This window comes from Onychostoma macrolepis, chromosome 01, assembly GCF_012432095.1.
Source record: "Onychostoma macrolepis isolate SWU-2019 chromosome 01, ASM1243209v1, whole genome shotgun sequence".
NCBI classification, from domain to species: domain Eukaryota; kingdom Metazoa; phylum Chordata; class Actinopteri; order Cypriniformes; family Cyprinidae; genus Onychostoma; species Onychostoma macrolepis.
The window spans coordinates 33,063,429-33,087,560 of NC_081155.1; the positions used below are offsets into that span (position 1 = coordinate 33,063,429).

The following is a 24,132-nucleotide window of genomic DNA, read 5'->3' on the forward strand; positions in this document are numbered from 1 at the left end:
GACTTAATGATATGAAATGACTGCAGACTCGCAAAAAAACATGAAGGTTGTTTAAGCTTAAATGGCTCAGCTAACAGGGAAATCCCTTATTACACTATTTAAGTATTGATCAAGGGTATGATTACATGTGATAATGTTTTTACACCTTGTTTTGTATATAGTAAATTGCTCACAATTAAAAGAATGGTTTACCCCAAAATGAAGATCTTGTCATCATTTACTCACCCTTATGTCGTTCCAAACCTGTAGTTTCTTTCTTATGTTGACCATAAAAGAAGATAACAGTTAATAGCCCCCATTGACTTCTATAGTATTTTTGCCTACTATGGAAGTCAATGGTGGCCAACAACTCATTGATTACCAGCATTCTTCAAAATATCTTCTTTTGTGTTCAGCATAAGAAAGAAACTTATACAGGTTTGGAACGACATGAGGGTGAGTAAACGATGACAAAATCTTTATTTTGGGGTGAACTATTCCTTTAATGTTAGAATTTGACAGCCCTATATAAACTTCTTATATAAGTTTACCCACCCTCTAATAAAAATTAAAAAAGTGCTTTTGTTATATGTAAATCTCATCACTTTGGTCAAATAAACCAGGAGGGAGCCCTTTCCTTAACATTTCAGCTACTGAGATTCAGAGCACCAAGCATCCATCGTCAAACAGGGGTCATTTCCGCTCCTCCTGTGTTTGTTTGTGTCTGAGGAGCGGGAGCCTCCGCTGTCCCGTGCGTGCCGTTGCTCTGAGTGACCGGGGGCGGCCTGTTCTCTCCATTGCGGACAGTGTCGGGGCAGTTCTGTACAAAGATGATCCTGTTGAAAGCCTTCAGCCTCCTCCAGAGCTGCAGGTAGACTTTGCATTGAATGTACATGAAGATGAGTCCTCCAGTAAAGCCAACCGCCACCACGATGAGCTTGGTCCAGAATGGCCAATCCAGCACCCCTACGGCATTGAGAGGGGACAAACGCACCAACGCTGTGTGTGCAATGACAGCATGGCATGGAATTACAGCACTATATTATATTATCTTACAGCTACTCTGAAGTAGGATTACTTCCCACACAGCTATATGGGCATAATGGGGATTCCAACATTACAGTACTACATCATTGCATTAAATGCTGCAGTAAATCAATTTTTGGTGTTTTTTGTTTTGTTTTGTTTCTCTGGCTTTTATTTGTCCCAGTTGTCTTGGACTTTATACTGATACTTAATGCTCTGGATGAATTCATTTTTGTTTATGCATCGCTGCTGCTTCACATTAAATAGCTGTTCAGTTTTCAGTTTTATGAGACTTTATGAGTTTTGTTCTAGAACTAAATAAATGCAGTCAAATTGCACCTAAAATATAAATTCTGCTACTAGTTGCTATAGTGTAAATTAATCCATGTTTTAAAACAGGGTAAAATAGTCTACCAAGTCAGCCTACAAACTGATGCCATGACTGAACAGCTCTTTACATGAGCATTTACCAAAAAATAACAACATTGGATTCTATGCAAATAAAGTTCTATTCAATATTTGGTGCACTGGAAAGGAAGTATGAAAATTATTATAGTAATATATTTCAGGGTTGACAATAAACTAAGCTCAGATCAGGGTTAACTAAAACTAAAACCAGAAAGAAAAAACAAATGTTACTTTAAATAAAATAACAAAAACCATATAAAACTAACTCAAAATATTAAGCAAAACTATATTTTGTCTTATTAAAATAAAACTGTCTCAGATGCTGACCAACTTAACTTGAATGCAACTTGTGTATTTTAACTTACAATATAGCAAGACACAACAGATCATATGATATTAAAATGGCAGCAATGAGCTAATAGTTTTTTAAATATTTAGTGTTATTTTAGTATTATTTATTATTGCTTATATCATATTATCTATTATAGTATTTATTCATATTTCAAATTAGTTTTCAATATTAATTGTAGTAATTTTGTTATGTGCTTTTGACATTTTTATTAGTTTTGTTTTTCAAATATTTTTTATATAACTTTAATTTATTTTTGTTTCAGTTTTAGTCATTTTAACTGATGTTTACTTGGCAAAATATTTTTATTTTTATTTTTTTTAAGTTTTTCATCTAATATTTATATTTTATTTTGTTTAAGCTTAATTTAGATGACCAAAAATGTTTAATAGTCTATTTTTAGTTAACAATAACAAAACTGTTTCCCCCCATTTCATTTAAGTGTACATGATTTTAAATCATGATATGTTTAGCTTGATTTGTAAATATAATTTGTATTTTGTCCTGATGATTCTTTAGAGGTAAAATAATAAAAAAGACAACTTTACACGATACAGCATTACACCACTATAAAATTACTTGCTGATTGTTCAATAAAAACATTCCAGCTGTACTAAACTAAATTACATTATAACAGTGGATCCTCTTGCAAACATTAAAACCTATGCATAAATATAGGCTACTGTGTTAGTATGTTTACCATTGTTCTTGCCTTGGCGCATCTCTTCAGCTGTGCGGTCAATCAGAACGTAGAGTGACCAGATGACACAAACCACAGCAGCCAGGTGAAAAGTCACAGAACAGAAGATCTTCCGCCGCTCGCTTGTAGACATCTGTAGCTTTTCCCACTAAAAACAAACAAACAAACAAAAAAAAAACAAGGGTCCAGCGCTTTATGAATGCATTCCTTTCCTGTAATTATTATTTAAGCCACAATGTGGCAGCACTAGGCTATGTGCGTGCTGATCTTCACAATATATCCACATTCAGAGTAATCTGCTCAATCTCAATAAACCATGAGTTTATTTTTTTAGCAGTGTTTACTAAGGCAAGCATGGCTAGTTCATAGTGAAGAACTCCTTTTTGAACAACCCCCTAATTATTTAAACGCTGGTGTGTAATCAATCATCATTTTTGCTGTAGGCATAAATGATCTACTTTTCTTTTTTAAATTATTGCTTTGTGCTCTATAAATATGCTTAAAAATGATGAAAGTCACTGAAAGAGATACACTGCGTCGCTATGGAAACACAGCACAATAGGCTATACTGTGTATACACAGTATATACACGCACTTTTATTTATTTACTTTTATTATATTTTGCCTTTTATATATACAGATGCATCTCAATAAATTAGAATGTCATGGAAAAGTTATTTCAGTAATTCAACTCAAATTGTGAAACTCGTGTATTAAATAAATTCAATGCACACAGACTGAAGTAGTTTAAGTCTTTTGTTCTTTTAATTGTGATGATTTTGGCTCACATTTAACAAAAATCCACCAAACAAATTGGGTCTCAACAAATCAGAATATGGTGACATGCCAATCAGCTAATCAACTCAAAACACCTGCAAAGGTTTCCTGAGCCTTCAAAATGGTCTCTCAGTTTGGTTCACTAGGCTACACAATCATGGGGAAGACTGCTGATCTGACAGTTGTCCAGAAGACAATCATTGACACCCTTCACAAGTAGGGTAAGCCACAAACATTCATTGCCAAAGAAGCTGGCTGTTCACAGAGTGCTGTATCCAAGCATGTTAACAGAAAGTTGAGTGGAAGGAAAAAGTGTGGAAGAAAAAGATGCACAACCAATCGAGAGAACCGCACCCTTATGAGGATTGTCAAGCAAAATCGATTCAAGAATTTGGGTGAACTTCACAAGGAATGGACTGAGGCTGGGGTCAAGGCATCAAGAGCCACCACACACAGACGTGTCAAGGAATTTGGCTACAGTTGTCGTATTCCTCTTGTTAAGCCACTCCTGAAGCACAGACAACGTCAGAGGCATCTTACCTGGGCTAAGGAGAAGAACTGGACTGTTGCCCAGTGGTCCAAAGTCCTCTTTTCAGATGAGAGCAAGTTTTGTATTTCATTTGGAAACCAAGGTCCTAGAGTCTGGAGGAAGGGTGGAGAAGCTCATAGCCCAAGTTGCTTGAAGTCCAGTGTTAAGTTTCCACAGTCAGTGATGATTTGGGGTGCAATGTCATCTGCTGGTGTTGGTCCATTGTGTTTTTTGAAAACCAAAGTCACTGCACCCATTTACCAAGAAATTTACCACTTCCTTTGGACCATGCTTCCTTCTGCTGACCAGCTTTTTAAAGATGCTGATTTCATTTTCCAGCAGGATTTGGCACCTGCCCACACTGCCAAAAGCACCAAAAGTTGGTTAAATGACCATGGTGCTGGTGTGCTTGACTGGCCAGCAAACTCACCAGACCTGAACCCCATCGAGAATCTATGGGGTATTGTCAAGAGGAAAATGAGAAACAAGAGACCAAGAAATGCAGAGACCAAAAAATGCAAATGAGCTGAAGGCCACTGTCAAAGAAACCTGGGCTTCCATACCACCTCAGCAGTGCCACAAACTGATCACCTCCATGCCACGCCGAATTGAGGCAGTAATTAAAGCAAAAGGAGCCCCTACCAAGTATTGAGTACATATACAGTAAATGAACATACTTTCCAGAAGGCCAACAATTCACTAAAAACTTTTTTTTTATTGGTCTTATGAAGTATTCTGATTTGTTGAGAATTGGTGGGTTTTTGTTAAATGTGAGCCAAAATCATCACAATTAAAAGAACCAAAGACTTAAACTACTTCAGTCTGTGTGCATTGAATTTATTTAATACACGAGTTTCACAATTTGAGTTGAATTACTGAAATAAATGAACTTTTCCAAGACATTCTAATTTATTGAGATGCACCTGTATATATACATAAGCACAGGAGAAAAAAGTATTATAATATATATTATTATATATTATCTGAGCACACATTTTGCCATCTGTGCGTCCCCAGTCTAGTAAAACACCAGCTGCCACTGATGTTTAATAAAACAGGATCTGAGCTGTTCAGAGATGTGTGTGTGTATGTGTGTGTTACCTTGCGCAAAGGCTTAAGGTGTGTCTCCATGATGAAGTCATATTTGCACAGCTCACAGCAGCGTGTGTCGGAGCTCTTGATCCACTGGTGCAGGCAGCCCTGGTGCACAAAACGCAAACTTCCTGTACAGTGGCAAGGGGTGATGAGCGGACACTCCTCGTCACCTTCACAGTGACAGATCCTGCACAAACAAAAACACATCAGCTTCTCGCTCGTTCAGCCTCTCGCGCTCATTCATCTCTATCACGCTCTCTCACCTGCACACCTCTAGTTCATCATCAGTGCATGCTTGTTGCGTAGCACCATTTTGATTGGTGGAAATAGTGCATTTACAAGGGGACGGGACAGACATATCTGGGTCTCCTGAACCTCTCTCTTCATACGTCTTTGTAATAGGCTCTTCCTCCTCACTTCCACTCCTATTACTACCACGCTCATTCCCTTTTCTGTGATTGGCTGCCTGGCTTTGGCCTCCACGCCCCTCCCGTTTTGACAACTTTTTATGGGCCCTGGTGTTGGGGCCCTTGCACAGTGGTGGCTGGTTCTCTTTCTGTCCCTCGTCTGAGTTGACAGACATGAGCTTAGTGGCGTCTTGTTCCTCACGGGGATGCGCTTGCGTGTGTCGGCTGCTGCTGCGTCTCCGTCGCGCTTTCTGGCGGCTCCAGGAGCGAGCTTCTCTCCAGCGCTGCTCGTCCTCTGAGGAGGAGTCAGAGTGTGTGTGTGTTTGCTTATGCAACCGTGAATGTCTCGGTTGGTCCACACACTCTGTTGCACACCCAACGGTCCCGGTGCTCTCCCGTCGCCGGCGACACGGCGTTTGACCTGCCGCTTTGCGGTGGTGGTGGAGTCGGAGGCGGGGTTTATGGGCATGACGGGTGTATGATCTGAGCCATCTACTTCAAGTTTAGCGTGACCACTAGAGCTGCACAACACATACACACACAGACGTATAAAAACAAAAGGGATGAAGAAGACACAACAGAGCATGAAATGATTGATGAGTAAAAAACTTAAAAAGTGAAATTCTATTGAACTTTGGATTTTATCCCCTCATTTGCCTAATTTTTCCTTACAATTCACTGTTCATTCATTTTTTTAATACTTAAAACCAGAAAGAAAATGTGGCATTCAAAACATTTTTTAAATAATCTTACATACCTTTAGAGGTATGCATTCAAATTCATACATAAAAGTCTTAGAAAGTTTAATACATAAAATGATTTTATTTTGCATTATAAAATTATTTTAATACAAATTGATTAATAAATTATATTATTCTTCTAGTTTGCATTAATTTAATTTAAATGTAATAATTTAACTGAAATTATTTCAAATTATATTTTTCTATTCTATATATATTCTATATATAAATTATATTACTCTATTCTAATTATATTTTTATAATTTAATACAAAATGCTTAAAAAAATTATAGTATTCTATTTTGCTTTCCTAATTTAGTACAAAATGTTTTATAAATAATTAATTCCATTCTAATTTAATTTAATCATTTAATACAAAATGTTTCAAAACATATTATATTCTATTTTGCACTCTTAAAAAGTACTTTAATAGAAAATGTTTTATAAATACTATTATTTTATTTTACATTCATAATTTAATTGTATAATTCAATACCAAATATTTTATAAATTATATTATTCTATTCTATATTAATTTATACTGATTAATTATATTACTGTTTTCTAATAAATTATATTCAATTTTGCACTCTTAATTTAATACAAAATGTTTTATAAATTGTAATTTAAATTCATTGAAATTTTATAATTCAATACAAAATGTTTTTATATATTATAGTACTTTATTTTGTATTTGTAATTTCATTTAATTTTAAAATTTAATACAAAATGTTTTTATATACTGCGTTATAATTTATTTATATTTAAACACATTCAATTTAATATATCATAATCTCTCTGTTTTCTGTTAAACATATCTTTTCATTGTTCAAAATCTTCTGTCTATTTATTTTCAGATTAAAAATAGAAAAAGACTCTGACATTCCACAACTCATTCCATAAACTCATGCAAAAATATAGATGAGCAAACCACCAATCACAAACATGGTATCCCACAGCATCAGTATACAGCCAGACTCACCTGCATATGTCCTGTGAGGACGGTGTAACTGATGTTTGAGAGACACTGTTCAGCACGGCTCCTGGGGTGGAACTGCTCGCCTGAAACAGCAGGTGACAAAAGTACAAAATAATATGCATGTGCAAAGCATGCACTTTGTTGTCATTAGGGTTGCTTTGAATAATGATGGTGTGGGTGTTTATGTTACCTTAGATATATTGCTGGAACGACTTCCTGATCGCCCACGTGCCTTCTCACCCTAAAGGAAACCAAGAGGATTAATCATATGCTCTCTCTCACACACACACACACACACACACATTGAGGCCATAACTTAGTTGTACTTGAAAATACTTTCTTCTATCCCAGCTTAAAGTGTACAATCAACTATATGACACATCTGAAACTTTGCTTACATTATGCTCAACCAGTGGCTTGTCTGTTGGTTTGCCTGACCAACGGCAGACAGGGGGGGGGTTTATGGGAAACCTGTTTAGTACTTTTGCAATTCAGTGGAGCAGAAATTACAAGCACTCTCACACATAACCCACAAACCAACAGAGAATAGTTGACTTTTAAAGCAGCGTTTCTGTCACATGTTTGAGCAGATCTTTAATGTGACTGCAGCTTTAAGACAAACCAATCCTATTACTAAAAATAACAGCAGCATCCTAAGACCATTTTGCGTGTGCACGCATACAGTATGTGTGTGTGTTCATGGTAACCAATAAACACAAAGACTATTTTTAAGATTATTAAAGACTATGGGTTAGATGACAATATAAAGGGAGAGGGAATAATTATGGTCTTCATTCATTTAAGTCTCATACTTTACTGGTCTGGTTATTCCCAATAAAAACCTTTGACTTTGTAATATCAAAAAGTAATGACTTTCTCTTCTTTTCTGAACCGGCTAAACAAGTTATTAGGTATTGTTAACCAATAACTAATTAACTTTTTTAGCTAACTCTCATCTGGCTTGGATCCACTAGAGTAAGTACAGCAGCAGCACTCACTTTAAACAATCCCAATGTAGTGCGTAAAAAAGAAATACATCATATTAAGAAAATAAAAATTCATGTTTACTTAACACCGTGAATAGAGCATAGCATGTCCATTACTAAGTTTATACATAGTGTACATTGCACTTGCAAATGTAACATTCATTTTACTCCAATTCTGGGTCCCACTTTATATTAGGTGGCCTTAACTACTATGTACTTACATTTAAATTAATAATTTGGTACAATGCACTTATTGTGTACATACATGTTTTTACATTGTACTTATATTTTTAAAAATACCTATATGTAATTACATCTGTAATTAATTTATGTAATTACATTTATAATTACACTGTTGACCCATCCCTTACACCTTAACCCACCCTTAAACCTACCCATACCACCAAACCTGCCCCTAACCTTACGCGTATCCCACCTCAATAGCAGCAAAAGTGTTTTTCAATACAGTATGAACGCAAAAAGTACACTGTACTTATTTTTTGATGTAAGTACATAGTCGTACACCTAATATAAAGTGTGACCCAATTCTGTGTCATCAAATACTAGTGATTGAACTTTTTTTCTGCATAATACAACAAGGAACCAAATTCAAAGAAGTATCTTATGCTTACCAAAGCTGAATTTGTTTGATCAAAAATACAATGAAATGTAATAATGTCAAATACAATCAATTTTCTATGTTTTCTATTTGAATATATTTTAAAGTCTAATTTATTCCTGTGATGACAAAGCTTACTTTTTAGGAGCCATTACTCCAGTTTTCAGTCTAACATTATCCCATTCAAGATCATTTCTTATTATTATCATTGTCATGCTGCTTAATATTTTTGTGGAAACCGTGATACTTTTTTAGGGTTCTTTGATAACTGTATTTGAAATAGAAATAAAATTAACAGTAACACTGTAAATATGTTTACTGTCACTTTTGAACAATTTAATACATACTTGCACAATAAAACTCTCAATTGTTTAAAAAAATCTGACTTTTGAACGGTAGTGTATAAACAAAAGCTTTCTTCTACACAGTTCTGGTTTAGCTACAATGAGTTCAAAATCAATATAAAATACAAATGGCACAAAAGGGAATTGCTGACCGTTGACTGTTGTTTTTAAAAATGCTGAATGCTTTGTTTTGCCAGGCGTTTGTGAAGACCGATCTGTATTAGCATTTATTGCCTCCATGTGCCTCAGGCAGAGCTGATTCCTTCTGGGCTTTTGGTGGGTCCACCTTTGCCTCTGGTCCACACCTGGCCCATTATTAACTTAACTATCATTCCTTCAAGCTAACATACAAGAGCACACACACAAATGATCTTCTGCGGATCATTATCAGTTTGAGAACCCCAAAGTGCTTTCAAGGTAGGCTATTGCAAGCACACACATAGAATGTTTATTTTATTTTTTATTATTATATTTTTAACAATAGACCTAGCTGATAAATACTTCCAATTTTTTTTTACTAAAAAATGTATATGTTGTGTAGCTGCAATTAGTAAGGACAGTATTGAGCTCTGTTCTCTCACTCCTGAAGTGACACTATATCGCTCTGAATTATTGATGTGAAAGCCGCCAGACACCAACATCTGATCAGCTCATAAATATTTTATACACCCACAGTGTGTCTTTTAGCCAGCATACAGGTGCAACTGCATCCTCTGAGAGAAAATTATATTATTATAAACATGTTTTATGATTGTTTGACAACAGTACATGATAATTATGTTTGTGCTCACATGAAATACAGCCACCGCGTTCTCAGGGGCCAATGGAGTTCACCCAGATTGCACCACTCAACCAAACGTGATTTTCATCTTACACCTTCACTTATAGACCATAGCGAAGAAAATCAAACATGAGTTCTCTTATCTTGATTGTTTCTCCTAAATGAGATTAAGAGTAAATGGAGAGTTTGCTTCAGTTTCTTGAGAAAAAGAAGCCTGGAATCTCATATATGTCTCCTCAGAAATCTCAAACTTTGCTGAGATTTGCCAAGAAACTGAAGTCTCCATGTGAAGTGAAAGTCTATATTTAGACACCAACACAAAAATTTCTCATCAAATTCTTCTAAGTGAACATTCATTGTATAGCTCTATATTTTTACCCCGCCAACTGTTGTCTTTTATTTGTGTCAGTTTTTATTTTTCCTAAGACTTTACTGGAGAACCATCTGAAATAACACTGATACTTGAATGAAACAACTAAAAACTCCTTTAAGCCCCCTGGGCTATGAAGGAGCAACCTCACATTCAAAACGAATTAGATTCAAAACACTTGCTAGTGTAATGCACTTAATGGATTCATTTTCTACATAAAAGCCTTCCAGTCTTCACATCTTCTGTACTGAATGATCACATGACTTCCTCGCTGGAAAAACAGTGCTCATTCATCTAGTCTAGAATTTCTATACTCTGAAAACACATGTAAAACGACCTTCTTATTGATATTTTCTCATTATCGATGCAGTCTGCTCTATAAAATAGCATCACAGTTTTTTCGACTGTTTGATTTGATTTTCTGTTGTATTCAAAATAATATATATATATATATATATATATATGGTTGCATATTACAGAGCTCTATTTAACAAATGTATCTTAATATAAATCTCAATGAAGCTTTGAAAAAGGGAGCATTAACTGTGGTCATATCCGGTTTGACCTTAGTTAATATCCCTTTACTGTACTCTACTATTGCTTCTACATCTGAGAACAAATCTAACCACACATATCATCAGAGGACTCCTTTCTCCTAAACCTTTTCTATCTGGAATTTGAGTAATTTACAGAATCCAGGTCACAGTAAATGCTGACCAGAATGAATCTACTAGAATATTCTAAAATCCCTGTAAAGGCTGAGGTCTTTCTGGCACATAGAAAGTCCTAAGACGCATACATGTAATACTAGCCTTGACCCTTAATACTAGTTAGGGTCAAAGATCAAGTCAGTGTTCTAAGATCAAGGTTCAAAGGTCATTACCACTGTTTGTCTCTCTCAAAATTCTCAAATCTAATTGGAAAGGTATGCGTTATATCATTACAAACAAAACAGCTTAAAATATACAAAAAGTAATTTTGTTTAACAGACAAGCAAATCCTGCTGGTACTTTTCATGAACAGGGTACTTGCAAAAAGTTTTTATTTTTTTAAGAAGTAGATGCACAAATTCCTTAGTAAGCATAAAAGAACTCCAAACTTTTGAATGGAATATAAAAATTTACGTGAAAAGTACACTCTAAAAAAATCTGAAAAAATAGGGCACAATATACTGTATAGTTTGAAGGAATTTTTCCATATTTATTTTTTACAGATGTTTTACCAGTATTTTGAATTTTACACTTCATTGCATTCTGTTTTAGAGTTAACAGAAATGTGTAATGAGCTGCCAGTACTTTTTCTGTTATTTTACGGATTTCTTTTTTACAGTGTAAAACACAATGTTTTTCAGGCCATGTTTTCACCATACTGCAACGAAACCTTGCAAGAAACACTTATGAAAAATTTGACCATTGACAAGATTTATTTTTATTAGTCTCAATTACAGAGCATATACAGCATACAGACATAAGAGTATTGGAAGGAAGATCAATTTCAATTTTATTTCATTTGTATAGCTCTTTTCACAGTTCGCGTTGATTCAAGGCAGCTTCACAGTATTCATAATTTATTTAATGTTTATAATACCTTAATGCCTTATAGTCCAAATTTAATAGGATAGATTTATAAGGGTAGTTTACATTTGGCAACGATATAAACAATCAACTAGTTAAAAGGTTTGGAGTCAGACAATATTTTTGAAAGAGTCTCATGCTTATCAATGCTTAATTTATTTGAACAAAAATACTGCAAAAACAATAAAATTGTGAAATAATATTGCAATTCCTGTGACACAGAGCTGAATTTTCATCATTTTAATATGCTGATTTGGTACACAAGAAACATTTCTTATTGTTTCTGTGCTAAAATCAGTTAGGCTGCTTAATATTTTTGTGGAAACTTTGACAGTAAATACATTTTCTACAATAGATTTCTGTTTCAAATAAATGATGTCTTTTGAACTTTCTATTCATCAATTTAATGTGTGATTGCTGAATAAAAGTGTTAATTTATTAAATAAATAAATAAATGTGACCCCCAAAATTATGAATGATAGAAAAGGATGTACACTAGGCTATGTAAATTGATTTACAGTTTCTGTCATAAGCAGTTTAACTGACAAGATCATTGAAAGCCATGCTATAATAATTTTATAGTTAGTTCACTAGTGTGCAAGTATTACAAGGTCCTTCATCTCTAAAAAAACCCATCTCCATTACATGCACAATCACAAAACAAAACTGTAGAATAATACAAGCAGAAACATCTGACATTCACTTACCCATAAATTCCCCCCTGTATGTTCTGTGAGCTACCAATCTGCTCTGAAGGCCGATGCATGTAAGAGCTCACACATGCATGTTTATGTTCTAGGCTGGGCTGGATTAGCTTTAGCTGCTTCTCTGAGGTATAATCTGTCAGTGGTTGTCTATCTCTGGTCATGCATTCATTTAGATGCACAGGGATTGGCTTCACACAGTTTCTGAGTAGGATCCTACTCTTATACATTTCTGATGTCTGAGGTAGCGTTTTCTAGCTCTGCCATCTGGAGTTCTGCCTAGTACAATTACAAGAGTCTGGGCTCACCATTCTGCTTCAGAGCAGCTGTTATATGATAGATAAACCTGTCAGTGTTGAATTCATGCACACTTATGTATATGCAGGTGCACATACAATGGTGACCATCCGTTGTGATTTGTGTTTGTTTAAGAGACAGTGTGCCTCCACTCAGCCAATCACCGACCAAGATTAAAGCTCTGGCTGCCATTCAAAAGCTAACTATAGACACGGGTGCATTATGGGATAATGTACTGATGGGATACACCTGGTCACAAACTACTACTCACATGGAATCACAATCATCTACCTATAGATAGTAACATCTTGCTGGTACAGCATTTGGAATGGTCAACAAGGAGACCTCTTTGAATACGTTGAGAGCAGATTCTTTTTGTAGAAAAAGCTCATCATTATATAATAAACTCAGTAAGTGAAATCAGTATAGCTAAAATAACCGGTGGGCCAATAATCTGTTTAATTTGAATTTGTTTCATGTATCTCCTGCAAAATGCAGAAGTCCCTGATATGACAAACAAAATGCGGAATCTATGTATTAATATCCATGCATCCATCAATCACAATATAAACAGAGCAACAACACTGAACCTAATTAACCATTCCACATGCATGCAAATTCAGTACAGGTTAACAACCACTAAACACATAATCTCCAATTTTGTTATGAACATGCAGCGGTCACTGTAATCATCTGTGATAGCATCAGATAGCTAACACACACACACACACACACACGCATGTTCGTTTTTGTGAAAAGTGGGGACATCCCATAGGCGAATGGTTTTTATACTGTACAAACTGTATGTGCTATTGCCCTACTACACCAACCTTACACCTAAACCTACCCCTTACAGGAAACTTTGTGCAGTTTTACTTTCTCAAAAAAAAAAAAACTCACTCTGTATGATTTATAAGCGTTTTGAAAAAATGGGGACATGGGGAAATGTCCTCATTAGTCACCTTCTTCTTGTAATACCTGTCATACCATGACCATGTCATTATACAAATTTATGTCCTCATATCTCACAAAAACGTGCGCGCACACACACACACACACACACAAAATGAGCAGAGTGACAGATAGATAGATAGATAGATATAAATACATAGATAGATATAAATACATAGATAGATAGATAGATAGATAGATAGATAGATAGATAAGTCTTCTATACTAACCAAGGCTGCATTTTTTTGTTTAAAAACAGTTACTGTGAATATTGTAAAAGTCATACAAATTTTCATATACAAACCCGATTCCAAAAAAGTTGGGACACTGTACAAATTGTGAATAAAAAAGGAATGCAATAATTTACAAATCTCATAAACTTATATTTTATTCACAATAGAATATAGATAACATATCAAATGTTGAAAGTGAGACATTTTGAAATGTTGGCTCATTTTGGATTTCATGAGAGCTACACATTCCAAAAAAGTTGGGACAGGTAGCAATAAGAGGCCGGAAAAGTTAAATGTACATATAAGGAACAGCTGGAGGACCAATTTGCAACTTATTAGGTCAATTGGCAACATGATTGGGTATAAAAAGAGCTTCTCAGAGTGGCAGTGTCTCTCAGAAGTCAAGATGGGAAGAGGATCACCAATTCCCCCAATGCTGCGGCGAAAAATAGTGGAGCAATATCAGAAAGGAGTTTCTCAGAGAAAAATTGCAAAGAGTTTGAAGTTATCATCATCTACAGTGCATAATATCATCCAAAGATTCAGAGAATCTGGAACAATCTCTGTGCGTAAGGGTCAAGGCCGGAAAACCATACTGGATGCCTGTGATCTTCGGGCCTTTAGACGGCACTGCATCACATAGAGGAATGCTACTGTAATGGAAATCACAACATGGGCTCAGGAATACTTCCAGAAAACATTGTCGGTGAACACAATTCACCGTGCCATTCGCCGTTGCCGGCTAAAACTCTATAGGTCAAAAAAGAAGCCATATCTAAACATGATCCAGAAGCGCAGGCATTTTCTCTGGGCCAAGGCTCATTTAAAATGGACTGTGGCAAAGTGGAAAACTGTTCTGTGGTCAGACGAATCAAAATTTGAAGTTCTTTTTGGAAAACTGGGACGCCATGTCATCCGGACTAAAGAGGACAAGGACAACCCAAGTTGTTATCAGCGCTCAGTTCAGAAGCCTGCATCTCTGATGGTATGGGGTTGCATGAGTGCGTGTGGCATGGGCAGCTTACACATCTGGATAGGCACCATCAATGCTGAAAGGTATATCCAAGTTCTAGAACAACATATGCTCCCATCCAGACGTCGTCTCTTTCAGGGAAGACCTTGCATTTTCCAACATGACAATGCCAGACCACATACTGCATCAATTACAACATTATGGCTGCGTAGAAGAAGGATCCGGGTACTGAGATGACCAGCCTGCAGTCCAGATCTTTCACCCATAGAAAACATTTGGCGCATCATAAAGAGGAAGATGCGACAAAGAAGACCTAAGACAGTTGAGCAACTAGAAGCCTGTATTAGACAAGAATGGGACAACATTCCTATTCCTAAACTTGAGCAACTTGTGTCCTCAGTCCCCAGACGTTTGCAGACTGTTATAAAAAGAAGAGGGGATGCCAGACAGTGGTAAACATGGCCTTGTCCCAACTTTTTTGAGATGTGTTGATGCCATGAAATTTAAAATGAACTTATTTTTCCCTTAAAATGATAAATTTTCTCAGTTTAAACATTTGATATGTCGTCTATGTTGTATTCTGAATAAAATATTGAAATTTGAAACTTCCACTTCATTGCATTCTGTTTTTATTCACAATTTGTACAGTGTCCCAACTTTTTTGGAATCAGATTTTTTGGAATCCACCAGGATTCTTTGATGAATAGAATGTTCAAAAGAACAACATTTATTTGAAACAGAATTTTTTTGCAATTATTAATATATTGCATAAATGTCTTTACTGACACTTTTGATCAATTTAATGTGTTTTTACTGAAAAAAACTTCTGGACTTAAAATAAATAAAGCCTTGATGAGCATCAAAGGCATCTTTCAAAAGCAGAAACAAATCTTAAAGTGGAGATATTATCAAGTGAATGAAAATATCCTGCAAAGTTTTAAATCTGAAAGTGCACCGTGTATAAAGTAATTATCTCTCAAAAGAAAGAGTCGACTCCAAATCATTGAAAAAACCAATCCCAAGCCGTTTCATGTTGACGTCAACATGAAACATTAGCATATTGCCCGCCCACTTGTTGTGCGCGCACAGACCTCAGTAGCCCCTCACTGCAGAACAAAGATCCAGGGGGTGGAGACTGGTAGGTTTAGGGGTGGGGATGGGTGGGTTTAGGGATCAGGGGGTGGAGACGGGTAGGTTTAGGTAAATGTAAGGTGGGAGGAGTTGGATCTAGATCCAACCACACCCCCTGGATCTTGTGTTCTGCAGTGAGGACCATTTCGCAGACCTGGGGAAACTTGATTTTCGCGTTGGTCTGAATGAAAATGCAAATTCATTCTTTGCCACTAGGTGGCGCTTTTGGAGCATTAAAAATAGCTGTAAAGGCTGTACACACAGCAGCACTGCTCTCACAAATTCTGCTCTAAATGAAATCGACCAATCACCGCAGATTAGCATCACGCAAAGCAGGGGTTTGGAAAAATGAATCGTTGAGCGAATCGTTTGGGAGTCGTTGAGCAAATAAGCTAAAAATAAATGCATATTATAAGAAAATGAAAGTGTTTTTTGACCTTGCATGCTTGCCAACCTTTTATTAGGGACTCCAAAAAACAAAATATGAACCTTTCATAACCCATAATAGGGGCGCTTTAACAACCCCCAAATTTTGAACAATAATGTAATTTATCATGACTAATAGGCCTACACTTCAAATTTTGTTGGTGTCTCGAAGTATGTAGCATGCATATTTAAAGATCAACGTTCAGGACAATTCTCCAGGGAAGCCCATTTAGTACCCATCATGGTGCCAAGTGAATGTGCGTATGTGTGTGAGTATGTGTGTTAGTGAGTGATCGAAAGTGACAGTTCCAGCAGACAGCGCAATGGATTAAACTCCCGCTAGACAGACAGCTGTTAACTCATGGACATGGAACACGTGAAATGCACATCACACTCTTTCAGACAACACACACACACACACACAAACACACTTAAAAGTGAGTCTGAGAGTCTCCATATTGTTAAATAAGACCTTATCCTAAAGAAAATAACAACTGAAGCGCTTGCTCAGCACTCAGTTCTTCTGTTACAGTGCATGCAAGGCATCATTATCAGAAGCAGGCTTCAGAGTTACTTTCTCTGATGTTTAGGGTTCAGGATGTGAACAACCCTCTAACATTAAGCATTCATTTCTTCATGTAACCAATTGTGCTACTAACATGAATGATGGATGAAAAGTGCAGCTTGCTTAAGAAAGGTGTGCTGTTACTTTTTCAAGATTTCTGCTTGTCGGTTGTTATATGGGTTCAAAACAATCTCATTATTGAAGTAGAAACCTGAGTCATATTTAGGGCCCAGAATATCATAGAGACTAGTAACCACCTTCACTGCAGTGACATAAAAACCATAAAACTTAGCAACAACATAGCAACATAGTAGCACGGTGGTAACTTTTTTACAGGTAAGCACCGCACTTGTTTTCTTTCTTAAACTTCTAGATATTCTCTACAATTTCTGCAATTAATTGAGTTTCAACTTCTCAATATACACTTTCAAACACCATCCATTCATATTTTGTTTTGTATGTAATTTCAGCTATAAAGAAATTTAGAATTTAATTGAGAATGCTTTTTGCAGTTCAATTCCTGAATTTGAATTTTAAACGAAGCAGAATTAAAATTCAAGTGCAATTTTTAGTGAAGACTTTGAAATGAACTTTGAATGATGGCTTTACAAAGTAACTTGTAAAAATATTTTAAAAGTCTTATATATTATATATATATATATATACATATACCTCTTAAATTTTAATGATTGCTATGTTGAATTTTTGAATTATAATTCAGTGCATTCTAGTTCTTTAATTCCAATTTAACCTCCTGTGCAGTGTGGTCAATTCAATTCAAATGCACACTCATGCATAAGGGAGCCAATTCTTAAATTATGAATTTTGGCCAATTTCAGGCATGGTATTTAATTCAGGACATTCAGATCTAATTTAATGTATTATATTTATCTTTTAATATGTCCTTCATGTCAGTCAAATGATAAACACAATAATTTTAAACTCAAAATGACTTTCATTTCATTCTTTCATTGGCATGATAAACCCTAAATGTTTTCACAGTACTATCCATCCACGACCATGCTGTTGATCAATGGTTCAGGGTACAGTGAGGAAATGTCCCTCACACACACCAACACACACAAAGGTTCAGGTCATTAGGATGAGACCTTCTTTAATACATCTTAGATGCTGAGAGACCACTGGGTGAACAAGATGTTTACACAATATACAAACTAATTTGCATAGGACTGTTCAAAATCTGGGCAATCCAACGAAATGTATTCTGATACTTGCAACAAATCTGTGTTCATTCAGTGGCTGTAAATTATGGATCTGGATAATTATTTCACAGATATAACTCAAAAACAAACTATACAATTATGCTCATGGATAGTGCTACAAAGTGTCTAAACCGATACTGAATATATTTCAGATTTAATGCCATAAACATGAAAATATTTGGCAAATCGAGAGATTACTTCCTCAAAATGACTGGAGCTGAGATTTAGCCAGCACTTGTGTATATGCATCCAGCGGTCAGATGATATGCATCCAGCGGTCAGAAAACAGACTGTGGATGTGCCATCTGAGCCTAAGAATATCTTGACCATAATGCATCATACATCAAAAAAATGTCCTGGATATTACAAATACTCACACAGCTGAAACAAACTGAACTGCAAACATGCCACAGCCACATGATGGAAAAGCATGTCTGATTTACAATATATGTAACGTTGTCTATTTATAGCATCAATTTCTTTCCCAATACAACACTGTCCAGCTCTTGCTCTAGGCTATACATTTCTGTTTACATAACACCGAGTCATTTTTTTTACCCTCACTTCTGAAAAGGATTTGCTTGCTTTGGCACTTACAGTAAATCACACAGATTTATGCAAACTAAATATCAGAAATTTTATTATTGGACAATACGCACAACTTACAACTTGTACAACAGTAACCATAATGTGCTATTGTTCCACAGAAGCTATCAAAATAGTAACTAGTAATTTCAGGCTACATAGAAAACCATGGATGGCTACATCTTTATCATAAACATAACTGTAATTCCTATGAGACAAACTATTTGTTATGAAAACTCCACATACATCACAGATTCTCTGTGTTAAATGTTTGTACTTGCCTCATTCTCTTTACTCTTGTCTCTATTCCGGCTGGAACTATTGGCAGTCTCCTTGGTGATGGGCACAACGGATATCTGATGCACAGGCATGCTAGCAGTGCTCAGGACTGCGGGATACCTCGCTGCCTTCAGCCCACCAAAGACAACACACTCACACCATCCTGAGGGTCGGCATGGAAACAAAGAATAAGACCCGTTCCAGAGCTCGTACGCACGCTCCTACAGACACATGCATGAAATCAGGTTAAGTATCCTGGTTAAGATCTTAGACTTCAGCTGCAATGGAGAACCATCCGGAGAGCTGGTCGTCACATCCCAAAAAAAGCTGAAGCCAACCTCTCTCGTTCTACCTGTGTGATTTATGACAGAGAAAAAGAGAGACAGACAGAAAGAGCTCATTTAAATTCTGCTCTACCTGAGAGCTGCAGTGATGCCTCAGTTTGTGAATGTGTGTGTGCGTTTGTTAACCTGACCTGTAAACATGTTGCCGAGAGGACTTAGGGGTTATTTTAGCTCCAAATCTCCTCCCTCCAGGAGCAGCGTGGGATGGAGCAGCCAGCTAATCAGCTTACAACCCTAGGGGCTGCACAAACCTCAGCTACTGGAGCACACACTCACACACACACACACACACACACACACACACACTGGACTAAACAAACTAGCTTGTAACATTTGAACTGTTAAATGTTTATTTATAAAAACAGCTGGTGAGAGCTAGTCTTTCTCAGCGTGTGTGTGTCTATGTATGTATGTATATATAAAGTTCTGCCATGAAACTCTAGATGAGAAACTCTAATATAATCAGTAATCACATCATTATTCAAATGGTACAGCCAATTGGATCTACTTGCATCAGCAGCCCTTGAGCAACATTCAAATACTCAGTTAGTGCTTGCTGTAGCAGTTGCAGAGTGCTTCAGAAACCCTACACCTTCCCCAGCTCCACCTGTATGGATCTGATACGGGATAATTTCAAATATGCTATATATGTGACCCTGGACCACAAAACCAGTCTGAAGTCGCTGGGGTATATTTGTAGCAATAGCCAACAATACATTGTATGGGTCAAAATGATTGATTTTTCTTTTATGCTAAAAATCATTTGGATATTAAGTAAAGATTGTGTTCCATAAAGATATTTTTGTAAATTTCCTACTGCAAATATATCAAAACTTAATTTTTGATTAGTAATATGCATTGCTAAGAACTTCACTTGGACAACTTTAAATGCAATTTTCAGATTCCAGATTTTCAAATAGTTATTCAAATATTGTCCTATCCTAACAAACCATACATCAATGGAAAGCTTATTTATTCAGATAAATCTCAATTTCAAAAAATTGACCCTTATGAATGGTTTTGTGGTCCAGGGTCACATATGGGGGTTATTTCATGTATGTATATGTGGAGCTGCAATATTTCCTACATGCTCACAGCAGCATGTCAGTAGATGTATTGGCAGTACACATAAATTAAAGGGGATGTCTAATGCTATTTCATGCATTCTGACTAATTTACACTTCTAAAGAGTTGGATTCTCATGCTAAACATGACCAAAGTCTCAAACAAAAAAAGAGTTAGACGTATAACGGAGTAATTCTGTGCCAAAGACACTCCTTCAGGATTTGTATAAGTTTCAGAAAGTTTTATTCAAGTATGGCGCTGTATGCTGTATGCTCACCCATCAATGTGCTTCATTTGGGTTGCGGAAGTCATTGGGATCTGATTCAGGATTGGCTCATTGTAGTCAATAAAGCTTTTGTTCATGTTTTATTAATGTCGATATCACAGCTTGCAGATAATCACTATGTACTCATGAGTATTGAGTAGTGAGTACTGAGCTGTGGATTCTACCCCCTCATAATATACGCTGTACACTGCAATTTATACATTTAAAAACCGGTGTAATTCACATTATCTTGTTTGTCATAAAGAATGAAGAATATCTATCATCCAGCAATTTTAATTTTGACAGCCAACTCTTTAAAATGCATCAAAACAGCACGGAAACAGTATTCAGTTGAAGAAAAGATTAAAGTTATTCTCAGTACAATCATCCCCATTTAAATCATAAAGTTTGAAAAAATAGACTTAAAATCATGTGTAAGGCCACTGAGACAGCATGCTGTTGTTGCACATAAAATATTAATGTTTAGAACAGTGCAAATACAAACACCATTAGGAACTCATAGTTCAGCATCACACACCATGATATGGGTTAAAATGAGAGCCTATTTATCTCCAAAACGGTGCCAGTTTTAGCTTTTTGCAATAAAGAAATAAGATAACTAAACTTGATTATTTATGTTACAATTTTAACATAAATGCACATTGTTCTAGAAGGATGGCATCATGCCATACGTTTTACACATTTACTCGAATTGTTATGCTGTCAATGCAATTTGTAAGGAAAAATGCATTAAATAGCGAAGTATTTCTGGGGAAACTTTTTCAAGTTTTTCAAGAAATAAGTGTTAAATACGCGTGAAATATAAAATCTGTTTGAAAGGATCATGTCATTGGCTGCTGAAGACTTAGGTCAAACCATTTATGTGAGCTTAGGGGGCTGTACAATTTATAGACCATTCCTACCACCATTTAACATGCTATAGAGCAGCTTATACAGCCTAATTACTTTGTCTTTTTTTACCTTTTCTTTTTTGTGTATAGCTTATAGAAATTATATATTTAAATTGCTGTTTTAGGAAATATTACATAAAAATAAAATTCCCTCATTTTTCTCCACTCATGCTTTTTTTTTTTGTAAACACATTAGTGGACATTCTAGTTTTAACAGTGATCAAACATAAGTTATCATCAAAGCATGAACATTTTGTGGGGAAATCAGTTACGGTGCATGAAATAGGTGTTGTTAACGCGTTAAATACGCGTTAAAATTCACGTGTTTTTGGCCCTTTTGGCCTTCCATAATAGGAAGCGCAGATCGCGCATCTCATAATTGAGCGGGAATTTACCGAATTTACCGTACCGAGTTAACACTGTACGCAATACCCGCAACCTCACACCAAATTTCAGGTCGTATAGATAGGCAAGCATATATACAAATCATTTAGTAAGCAGAAATCTGAAATTTACCTTAACATATTAGAGGAATATGCGACTGAATTGATGCTTGAAGAATGCACTTCCAGCAGCCATGATAAACAGCAGTTGGCGGTTAAAGTTTTCTATGCACAATTTGATTTGACGAAAGTCACGAGCCCGATAACAATATCTTTATCCAATCACGTTGATGGATAAAAATAAAAATTAGCGGAAAATAGCGAAGTGAAAGTACCGATAGGCTACATCATATATGAAGGATATATGAAGGATGCAATACTACGCTATCGGAACTCAATATTAACATGAGATTGGCAGAAACAGATAACCAATTGTAAACAACATTGCTTGCCTAATTAAATATTAAATTAAATATAGTTTTTTATTACTGTAGAAACCAATTTATATACATGACCACTGATTATTTTTTACACACCAACTCTTTCTTTATAATTAAAAATGTCCACATTTATAATAATAGTAAAGTCATCATTCCAAATTTTGGCAATTAAGTAGTGGACAAAACAACAGACCAAAACTATGAATTAGATTTTTCAAGGTCACTCTTTGTCTACATTACAACTCCAACTTCATGATGTGCATCCTGAAACACTTGTTTGTTGTTTTCCCCTCAATATCTGGTCCACATCCACTATAAAAAAAATTGAAAATCCATACATAAAGTTTTATTTAATTCACATTTGTATGAAATCACATCATTAAATATAACCCTTTAAAAAAAGGGTTTTTAGATCATGATAATGAAAGTGTGTGAAAGATCATGAAGTGTGTGAAACTGTAATGTTTGTGTCTTTGTAAAACAGGTCACATTCTTTTCACACTATTACTGTCCAATAATATTGACCTCATACGTATGCAAATAAGAATAGTAACCCAGACTTTACAAATGTACCGTGTGAAATCTCATAACCTGAGTACCCACGGCTGTTTACCAACCCAAGGTACAAACACTGAAACAAAAAACAAATAAAGGTGCCAATAAAAGCTCATAATAGCACACAATTCCATTAGTTATGCTTAACCGAACCTGGATATAAAACTAATATCATTCTCAGAAGAAGAGATGCTGTGAAATGTAATTTCACTCATTTATAGAAACCAAAATTGCTGTTTGATGACAAAAAATTTTCAGTTCCTTTGTCACAGTAAAAAAATATCTGATTAGTATTTTTTCTCTTTTTTTTCCCAGTAAAAATTATTGAAACATTCTTAAATCACAATACATTTACTTTGCATATGCTTAAGATAAGGCTAAAAACCTCTCAAAATCACAGTTAGTTTATGCTTAAAACAAGAGAGAAAAAATCTGACAGTGGGATATGGAAAAATGAACTTCTTTCAAAGGGGAAACAAGATGTGGGACTCATTTTCATGCCTTGCACATAGGAGGAAGCCATTTCTCTATCACTCTGTCTCACCGTTTCCCTGCTTGTAAAATGCACATAAATACAAACAAATCAACATGTAAGCATACAGTTTCTCTCTTTTACTGTCTTTTTTTTATCACCCATCAAGGTTGTCTGCTTATTTCAATTGGTTTGTTACATTGAATGCCCTCAAGAGACTCTTAAAAACAAAGGCCTGGGACATGCATGGTTAGAGATCAGACACATTAATCCAGCTAAGGGTTAGATTTGGTATAGTTATGATGAAACCAAAAGTGTACTTACGTTAGAATTTGATTGCTACCCCACTGCATTCTTGTCAAGTCTGGCCGCAGTTGATGCCGAATACACCTTTGGTGAGATACAAAAAAGAAAAATGAAAGAGAAAAACCCTTTAAATAATCCATCAAAGACTAACTTTCATTCAAAAGGAGTCGAGGGAATGTGAATTCTTTTATGATTTATTAAAAAAAATAAAAAATAAAAAACATTACATTTGGTCATCCAAAATGTTCTGTTTTGTCACTTTTTCTGAATAGATTCTAATGCTAACATACTTCTAATGAACATGCAATATGTTTCTGAAATAGAGAGAAATTCTGGTCTATAATCCAGACTATTTTATGGT

At 35.6% G+C, this 24,132-nt stretch overlaps 1 protein-coding gene across 1 annotated transcript; it reads right to left on the reverse strand.

Annotated features, from left to right (window-relative positions):
- Positions 1–431: 431 nt before the first annotated feature.
- marchf1 (membrane-associated ring finger (C3HC4) 1) lies at positions 432–22,162 on the reverse strand. The gene is given in 10 exon segments (XM_058779085.1): positions 432–978; positions 2,463–2,610; positions 4,870–5,050; positions 5,127–5,679; positions 5,682–5,791; positions 6,993–7,072; positions 7,180–7,230; positions 19,033–19,382; positions 19,506–19,633; positions 22,132–22,162. Coding segments are annotated over 8 exon segments (1,530 nt in total). The 5' UTR covers positions 19,123–19,382; positions 19,506–19,633; positions 22,132–22,162; the 3' UTR covers positions 432–661.
- Between the last annotated feature and the right edge of the window lie 1,970 nt (positions 22,163–24,132).